This window comes from Gymnoscopelus braueri (assembly GCF_963280865.1).
Source record: "Gymnoscopelus braueri genome assembly, chromosome: 1".
In the NCBI taxonomy this organism is placed as follows: Eukaryota; Metazoa; Chordata; class Actinopteri; order Myctophiformes; family Myctophidae; genus Gymnoscopelus; species Gymnoscopelus braueri.
The window spans coordinates 26,732,744-26,743,149 of record NC_137603.1 but is presented as its reverse complement, the minus strand read 5'-3'; the positions used below and the strand labels follow the sequence as shown (position 1 = coordinate 26,743,149).

The 10,406-nt window shown below is 40.6% G+C and overlaps 1 protein-coding gene across 1 annotated transcript in view; it reads right to left on the bottom strand.

Annotated features, from left to right (window-relative positions):
• The window catches only part of lmo1 (LIM domain only 1), a 30,222-nt gene extending 20,815 nt beyond the window's left edge, over positions 1-9,407 (bottom strand). Inside the window, exon 1 of the mRNA XM_080435903.1 lies at positions 9,294-9,407. Coding sequence (XP_080292029.1) covers positions 9,294-9,315 — 22 coding nt within the window. The 5' untranslated portion in view covers positions 9,316-9,407. The remainder of the gene's footprint in view (positions 1-9,293) is intronic.
• Between the last annotated feature and the right edge of the window lie 999 nt (positions 9,408-10,406).

Below are 10,406 nucleotides of genomic sequence, written 5' to 3'. Positions count from 1 at the left end.
AGAGAGAGAGAGAGAGATAGATAGATAGATAGATAGATAGATAGATATAGATAGATAGATAGATAGATAGATAGATAGATAGATAGATAGATAGATAGATAGATAGATAGATAGATAGATAGATAGATAGATAGATAGATAATGAATGAGGAGGGGGAGAATAATAACCAAGAAAACAACAACATCCCTGGTTTCTAATATTCATCCTACAGGATTACCGTTAAGTCCCTGAAGGAACCTGAAGAGGAAATGCAAGGAACCGTCTCTGAGGCATCGAAAGAATAAAAGGAGTCTTCTGCATTGCCAGTCAGCTGTGGGCTTCCTGCTGGGCCTTGTCTGTAGAGGGTCTATATTTGTTGGAATCCTTCTTTAAACCAGACACTTTTTCACCACACACACACACACACCCCACATCTCTGATTGCAAAGCTGTCGGTAACCTCGAAGATGAATGCATCTTCATAGTAATGAAACCTTTTCAATAAGTGTTTAAATCCAAACTAAATATGATCAAACTTTCGATAAAAGGGACAATCTTGCAGTATCCACCAACTTAGGGATTCCGGTGAAAAAATGAATAAATTGAACCAATGGCTCGGTCATACCGACACAGGATAATGCACAAACTCTTTTTAGTCCACATTCAAATGCATTTGGAGAGGAATAAATGTGGCCCGATAAGGTTTGTGTCAGTCACAAGGTTAGGATGGAATGCCCCCCCCCCCCAACAATTACCACACACTTATTATTTGAAAGGATAGGCCAGCAGGACAGGTGTGCCATTCAGGGTCCTCAGTGTGTTGAAACTGGAGGGGAGGAAGGAGCCCCTATGTGAGCCCGTTTAATCTTGAATGATGCAAATTCCCCACAGGGGGGCAGTTAGTTGGCCGTACAAGCCTCCAATGTCATTCAAGCCTCTACTCCCACTCTCCTTATGGGGTAAATAATTAGGCCCGTAACGATACAGTAACTGCATCGATGCATCGTTTTGAATTTTCAACGATCTACTATATCGATATGCAAACAGCTAAATATCGTATCGTTTGACTTTGTATCGTATCGAATCGTTTTGCAATGCAAATAATCGTATCGAATCGTTCTGCAATGCAAATAATCAATTATATCAAACTAAGTACTTTTAAGAAGAAAAAAAGAGAAAGAGGGGTTTATATCCAGTATCCAGGTATTTATTTTTCACACAGAATTTTTGGGTAAATAAATAGTTACTATATCGATTTTAAGTCATTGAATCGAATCGTATCGTTCTAAATTAACCTGTCCTGTATCGTTCATGTATCGTATCGACTAAATCACTGAATCGAAACATATCGTATCGTTCTAAATTAACCTGTATCGTTCATGTATCGTATCGACAACCAAGTATCGTGATACGTATCGAATCGTTGTTAAAATGTATCGTTACACCCCTATAAATAATGAGTGTGGTTGGATACAGAGGTAGAAAAAAGCTTCAGTGAACTGTGGATGTGATGTTGCATGGGGTGTTAATCCTAGGTGGTCTACCATTGACTGCAATTGACCGGGTTCACCTGCTGTGGCCTAGTAGTCCACATGGAGGGAATTGGACTGAATCACACTTGCCATGGTGAACAGTTGGCATCAGCTGATGATAGAGATTTTTTATTTTTGTTTTGTTTTTACCAAATACTTATGTAATACCTGCGAGCTGCAGTTGTGCAGGTGAAGCAGATAGTCACTACTGGCAGAAGTTAAATAAACCCCTAATCAAAGACTTGAATTAGGCATTAAAGATCTCACTTATTCACTTGAATATGCCACTATTCTGGGGGTGAACATGTCAAACTGTGACGCACTGTGGGCCTAGTTTAGACCCCTCTGCCGATCTACAAAGTACATAGGGTTTAAGTGATTTTAAGAAAAGGCAGCCTTGGCTTTTCTTGTTTACCAACATACTAGTTTTAAGGTCCACTGCCTCCATATTATTATATTGGAATTCTTGTGATCAGAGTGGCTACAATGATCTTCATCCGTGCAAAAGGTAATACAAAAAATGACACTCAAAATACTGTACTTGATATGACAACAATACTGAAACAGTATGTCTGTAGTGACTATGTTTGTCTCACTTTGTTTGACAGAAGAGCCTAACAGTGGACTATTATTGTAATTCCCCTCGTTTGTCAGCAGGCGTCACATATCACCCAATGGAGCTTTAATTGGCCCACAGACACAGTACTGTTTGTCTTCTCTGTGTTTTATGTTCTTTGATTCTGGAAACATCTCTAAAGCACTTTGATTCAACTCTGTTGTTTTTCAAGTGATATATAAGTAAACTTGACTTGACATATTAAAACAAGTACATTCACGCCTCTCTGCCATATAGTAGCACACACATGTCTGAGTTAAGTCTGTACCTTTCATTTAATGTATAATCATTTTCATCGAAACAATACATGAGACTCTATTTGTCTTTTTATAAAATGATGTTTTTCAGTAAATTAGTTACATATTTAGTAAGTAATCCTGTTGCTTATGCATCAGTAAGCATGGTTTCTGACTGACTAATACAACTTTACAACAACACATTTATTCTGATCCAAAACAGACATTGCTACACATTGGCCCAATATGTAGGCTATTACCATAACACAAAAACAGTATTCGCGTATTGATTCCGGCAGGGACCATCCTACTATATATATGCTAAATCTCTGCATGCGTGTCTGCACATATAGTTCACGTAGTTTGAGAACCATCCGACCGACCCACTTCAAACTCGGCGCGCGTGTTGCCGAGCGATATGACCATACCTGTATATAGGCATATGTGGAGATCTGGTTGCCCCTGTCATTAAAGGGACACACGGACGGACGGACGGACGGACGGACAGACGGACGGACAGACAGGTATTGCATAACTGGGTAGAGATGCATACCCAACTTGCCTCGTTCCCGAGTGGAACATTTTAAAAGTATGAACTCTCAGTATTGTACTGTATGGTGCTTTAGGTGAAAGCATCATAATGATGCCACTATGTGCCAATTATTTACATTTTTGCTTAACAAAAGGCCTATTCTGGACATCGCCGCAGCTCGGTAGGCTAACATGCATATTTTGTGACAGGTGTCAAAAGCTATCTTTCCTCGTGACCTTTGTTGCATGTCATTCTTCTCTTGTATCTTTCCAGTCTGTTCACTCTATAGATATACCTGTATAACAGTGAAAAGTCATTAACATTCTAAAAGTGCCTTCCCCAGAAAGCAAGAAGATGCTGTACAGACTACAGAGACTCTTACAGAGCATTTTATCATGCCATAGAAGTGAGGGCGGTGAAGAGACCGTATGTAAACAGGCGAATAATCAAGGTTTAACACATTAACCGCCAAGACCGTAGTCCTACGGGCCGTTAAATCCAACTGTTAAGCGCCGAGACCGTAGCCCTACGGGCTGCGGTCTTTTCGCACATGCGCGGTCCGGGTGCACTTTCGAAATTTTTTTGATCCACTTCCGTTTCCGGTTTGATGACAGGAAATAGAATTATTTGGGATCCGGTTTTGACGATCACGCCCGCTCCCATTCTACAGACGAAACTGAAACTCAATTCTCTTCCTGTAGTTTTTTCTCCTCGCATTTCACTGTTTAACGTAATCCGCTCTAACTCAAACATGGATGCCCCGTTTGACACGTGGTTTTCACTGGGAGATACAGGGAGATCTCGCGGATGTAAACAGACCGTGTAGCGCTCAATCTTAAGGATTTTAACAAGATCTATGGCGACATGAAAAAAACAAAAAAACAACAAAAACACCTTGGCACTGGTGAGTACATTATGAGATTAGCCCTTGGCGGTGGATGTGTTAATGAAGAGAATATTTGTTTAAGAGACCAATATGAAAGTTATTTCTATCAGCCAACGTAACGTATCCATGGGTAATTAGTTCAGGATGTGCGTGTGGGACCAACTCCACAAGGACGCTGGACTACCTGGGGCTGACATTGTAACATTGTTACATCTGTCTAACAACATACACGTAGGTACATACAGTAGTGTTAAGCACTTAAAGGTAGGGTAAGTGATATTCTTTGGTGAAAACAAAACTTTTATTTTATTTTTTTGTTAAAAGATTAAAGCACTATATACTGATAGTAATCATTGCTATAGAGTGTTTGCTCAGTAACATGAGTCTCCCTGTCTCTCCAGCTCTTTGATAAACAGAAAATACATTTTCAGGTAGGTGACGATCAGGAGAGAGTACCCATTCATCAGCTTCCTTTTTATAGTGTTCCAGTTTCAATTTTGTCTGCTCATATCTTTGTGTCATCACTTCCAATTTCACTTGTTTAATCTGTATCCTGCCTGAGTTCTCTATCCTGATTGGATAAAATTGGTATCCTGACCCGAAAAAGCATTTTCTGTTTACCAAAGAGCTGGAGAGACATGGAGACTTCTGTCACTGAACAAACACTCCAATGAGTACTATCAGAATATAGAGCTATTTAACACTTATTTTAACCCCCCAAAAAATCCACTTACCCTACCTTTAACTTAGTTTAAGCCATATTCTTCATTGTATGACAAATAGCTAAACAAGATGATCTACAAGCTCACGAGTTGCATTGCAACTCATGAGCTAGATCTGCTATTTTAACTATTAAAAAAAAGAAACTTCTTGATATGCCCAAAATAGGGACATCAGGTTTAAAGTGGTGAATTTGAACTCTGTCCAGGGTCCATTTGCACACTCAAACGTAAATTAACACGCAGGATTTGATTGTGTAGGTGATGCAGAGAAGTAGCATACTGTATGATTCATACTGTATGAGGTCATCAGTGTTCAATGATTGGAGTCAACTGCTCAAGTCAACAGAGGCAATGATATAACTGTGCAGCAACATCTGTATTACATGAGCAGGTCTGCATTTGTCTTAGTACTGAAGGTGAGAGATAAGGTTGCTCCAAAGTGGTTTAAAAAGTGGTCTAAAATGACAGTTCATCTCACCGTGTAAGCATATCTGTGGATTTTGTAAAAGGTTTTATGTGTAACATTTCAAATGAAGAGTGCGGTGTACTATGACCTTGTGGCTCTGAGTTTCTTATTTATAAGTCTGAATGTGTAAGGCACCCCCCCCCCACCACACACACACACACACACACTTTCACTCTCACACCACATTCCAACTCCAGAGAGATTATATTGAGTACAATCTAATGACAGACGTCCATTTCCTTTGATGCATTCAGCAAAGTAGATCTTCTTGTGAGAAACTGTAAGATAGTGTGCTGAGCATGTGGCCTCCAGCTATAATAAAAAGGGATGCTCTTACAGCTCAAGAGTACATAATTGAGTTTGTGTGGCACCCTGATGAGTGCAGCCATTTACACGATTTACAAGTCTCTCCGTGCAGTCCTTTTAAATTCCAATAAGATGATGGAAGATGATATGCATCTCCCACACACACACACAGATGTAAAACGATCAGGAGTGATAGAGATCTAGAGGTTTGGCGGTGGGAGAAAGAATTGGGTCTGGTGAGAAATCTGCGCTTACTAGATCAGTGGCAGATCAAACTGAATTAAGCGCTCACTGATCAAAGTTGCAAAAAATGATTTAGCCTTTTGTACATCTTTAGTTTTTCTCATGTCTATCAGTAACATAATCCATGAGAACAGATTTGGTGCAGTGTCATTTGTGTTATATTATTATTAATGTTATTGTTATGTATGTACTAATATACTATAATGTCAATGTTATTTAGTTTATGTTGATGAAGACAACACAGTGTCTCTATGCAGTTGTTACTGTTACTGTTACTGCAGTTGCTAAGAGCATAAAGCGTCCCCAACAAGCTTTTTTAAAGACAACACACTATTGTAAACATGATGCAGGTGCTAGGATAAAGATTCATAATAACTAGTACTGACTTAAGAAATATAAGACACCGCAATACGTTTGCAATATTGTTTAGGGCCCAGGGCACAGGAAAGAGATGTAATTTCAATATTTGAAATGGGGGGGAACTTTAATTTCGAGTAAGAGCAAACCAATAAGCTGAGAAAATGGCAAATACGGGAGAGCAAATTACATTCCTGTGGAAAAGTGAAAAGACTTAAGGAATGTATAAAAGTAATCTCCAACTGGAAATTAGAAATCAAGCCTCAGAAAATGAATAACAGAAAAGAAATATTACTGTCCACTTTCTAAATCAATATAACAGCGCTACAAGACAGTATTACCATGGTAACTGGTAAAGAATGAAGCAGTTCTTATTATTTCAAAATAAAAATCGGAGCCCGAAGCCCAAGTTTTATTACACCAGCCGACAGATCACCGGTCGGTATTCATTTGAAACATTGCTTTTCAATCACATGGCTTATGAATGTACAAATTTCATTGGACAGGGTGCTCGCGGGGTCACAAATTAAAAAGTAAAGGTAGACACAAATTTATCATCCGGTATGAGGACTGGAGGCTCCCTCGTCCAACCAGGTTGCACAGTTGTTCAAATAATCAGCCAAAGACACGTCTACAGTGAAGACCCAATTATTTGGGTTACAACGGTTAGTCCCTAATTCTTTGAATTAGAGAAAGTGTGGAATTGCCTGTCACCTCTTGTATTATAAGTTAACTAGAAACTTTACGTTGCAAGCTAAAATAAAACGACCACCTGAGATATTTGGGGACATGTATTGCCATTTGTCACTGAATACGACTTGTATATTAGGCCATTCATTTTACATGCCAGAGACTCTGCATATTCCAATCTGCTCCCGCCTTCTCAGAGCCATTCCTTTTTCATATACAGCGAATCTTAAAATTGGCTATATGCAGACATGGATAGATATGTAAACTAAATAACCACATAATTTCATAGCGTGGTGATTAGTTTATAATGCACATAACTTACACCAGATGTCCAGCTGTGTTGGTCAACTGAATGGGCTATCCATATTCAGGATTAGATACACAGAATTCAATGCATTCTCATGGCGCAGCAAATGCAGGGTATACTGCATTTAGCATGTTAATCAGACACAAATGCATTGTGCCTTTAGAGTTTCACTCCAGCACCTTTTTAAAGAGGGAGGGAGTGTAACGGATTGTAGATAATGATGAATGGAGACATTTTCTTGTTCAGAAAATTATTACGTTTCCGAGTGTTTAAAGCCAGAAAGAGTGGGAATTGCTTCGTATCATTATTGATTTTCTTGAAGGAATTTTCATGATGGGGCAGAAAGGTTATTTTCTGGGTACTTTTTATCCCCAAGATTGCTGTGAACTTTCCTCAGAGAGTGTTCAATAAAACTGTCTGTCAAACAGCCACTGTGTGTTGTCACCTAGCTAATGTTTGCACTTACTCAAGTACAGGTTCAAAAACATTGTTCAAAAGCACCAACACTTACACTGCATTGTATTATTTTCATTTGCAACATAAAATGAAAATATTAACGGTGAACCCCCCCCACTACTCTCTCTCACACACACACACACACACACACACACACACACACACACACACACACACACACACACACACACACACACACACACACACACACACACACACACACACACACACACACACACACACATGCAGCGTGGCTAAAGACAAGAAAGTTGAACTGACAAGCCTATAAATTCAGAGCTAATAAACACTAAGAGCCACGGCAATGAAAGAGCCCATATCCAAGCAACTCCCTCTACATCCTGGCCAAAATACCAGAGATGTTGGTCGGCTCCAGCAAGTAAAGGGTGAAGCTTTTAGGCAATGAGCAGCAGGTGATCTCAGCTTTTCTGCAAGTCCTAATGCTCCTAAAAGCCACTCTCCCTGGTTCTGTAATTGGGCATCAGTAGTTAATGTAGTATTGACTGCATTACATGCTCCCGTGCATCCTTTCCCACTAATGCCATTTGCATCACCTTGTACATTTACCATATTGCTTAGCCAATAACTGTTAAAAGCAATCTGAATCATGAATCATATGGGGAACTTTTAGTAAGACAGACATCCAAAGGAGACAATTTACAGTTGAGTTAATTTGGGTACATTAGCAGCACAACATGGATTCAGCCAGACAGACCAATTTATGTTTCTGCGGCAATCCCTTTATTGGTTTTTAGATGGGTAAGTGAAAGGATGCTCTGCTAAGAGATATGAAATATCCATTTTCCAACATAAATAATGGGTTGCAAATGCATCCATTACTTTGGGGGGAAAGCCCCGGCTAAAACCAAATATGCAACAGCTAACGTACATCCTTTTGAAAGATGACAAGAAATTACTATTAAGGTTAGTGGAGGCTTTCAGAGTTGATGCTATACCAAGAGAGCTGTATTGTCAGCATAACAAGCCTCAACATGCACTCACTAAAGCCGTATAGAAAAGTACACTTTTCGTATAACAGCGTTATACGAAAAAATAACCATGTTTTATTCAGAAACTATTCATATGCTCTTCCATTTAAACATATACAGTACTGTATGTGATGGAACAGACTGACATCTGAACATCAGTTCCATCCAAAATGGGACGTCATTAGAGGACGACTTTGATTTAAATTGAGATTAATTAGATTGCCTTTACCCATTAACCTAAATACATTAAAATAGATAGGCCTCTAAGTAATGCAAGTAGGGCCTATTTGGAATGGAAACTGACTGCACGTTCCGGCGGTGCTATCCATAATTTGCAATCAAGTTAAAAGCACTGGGCTGTCATCTCCCATCCCGTGGAGATGTCAAAGGCTGCTCGGTAACTTCAGAGACGCAGAAAGCACTTAGAGGAGGGGAAAGGAAAGAGGCTGGAGAGCAGCGGCTAGACAAGGATGCTGAACTCTAGGAGTTATATTGTGAATGACTAAATACTAAATTAGCATCCATACGTTAAGTAAAAAAATAATTTAAAAAAATCTGTATGGTCAAAAAAGACAAAGCAAGGGCTACCCTACTTTGTATGTTTGACCATACTATGGAGACTCTTTCATGCAGCCCAATAAAGCGCACCTCTAAAACTTTGGGGTGCACACAGTGCAGTGAAGAAGATGTCCAAGGTTCTTCACCAAAACGCAGCAGCACATGACAGCCCTAATGGTCATGATGAGGCTGAAACCCCTTCATCATCATCACTATAGTCTACGATGATGATGATGATGCGCATACACTGTCTGTCGGTTAAAAGCGGAATGGAAGATGTGAAATGATGGGAAGATGATCTGTCCACACTGTCCATGTTGCAGGTTAGGTTATATATACACCATATAGCTATTCTATTGTAGCTCCATCATCTGATCGGAGAGAGAGTTTCTCTACTCACCCTCTTCCTTGTCCAACACCATGGTCCTGAGGAACGAGGAGTCCGACCCCGGGCGATCCGTTGTTCTGGGCTCCAGCAGATCGACAGATCCACTCGGTCTGCTCGATCTGCTCACACACACAGATGGGGCTTTGGAAACGCGCGGCTCGAATCGCCGGAGCTGGTCGGTGGCGGTTGGTTCGCTATTAAAACCGAAACCCCCTCGAAAAAGACTGAATCGCAACGTCTGAACGTTATTCTATTGACGCTGATGATTCATCCGCGAATTGACCCAAGTTATTCGCGGTGAAATTCTCCCCCGATCCGGTCTAAAAACTACAGCGCAGATGGATACGGCAGGCAAAACAACGCTGGTTGGGTCTTCATAAATTCCATGCGAGAGGGACAAATACAAATGAAAAGCGGTATAAAGCTAGTGTCGCCTGTTATACATAGATCTAAACTGTGTGCACACGAGCGGATCACAAGCTCAGGCTGAACGACGGCGCTCGATCTCTTCGCTGTAATATTCTCTCTCCCTCGTTTTCATTTGCTCCGAAACGGCAACTATATTCAACAAATCCAATTGCAAACCTGACAACTGCTAAAAGCATGCTCTCACACACCGCCTCTCTCTCTCTCTCTCTCTCTCCCTCTCTCTCTCTCTCTCTCCCAATTTATGTGGCCGTTGCTGCTCGCTTCTGCTGCTGAATAAATGCGAGCAGTTCGTTCCCAGAGACCCTCTCGGATTCCCCTGTTAATTAAATCAATTCATTATGCTCAGATCTGATTAGCAGCCCTTCCCCCCCTCTTTGAATCAATTATTCAATACACAAACATAATTGCTTGTGCCAGAGGTGTCTAAGTATTAGCTTATTTAACTCCAAGGACACTAATTACCCCTAGGGCAAGGGAACTTTTCTCATTAATTCTGACAAAACAAAAGCACAGCTAAGGGAAAGTGTGCGTGCGTGTGTGTTCCCGGCGTGTGTGTGTGTGGTGCACGCGCTCTGTGTGTGCGTGCGCGTGTACGTATGGCTGCTTGCTTGGTCGTCTTCTGCCTTGCCTTGTCTGAACGTGTGCATGGATGTGATGGAGAGAGGAGAGCGCACGTTTGCACGTGCACGTGTATGC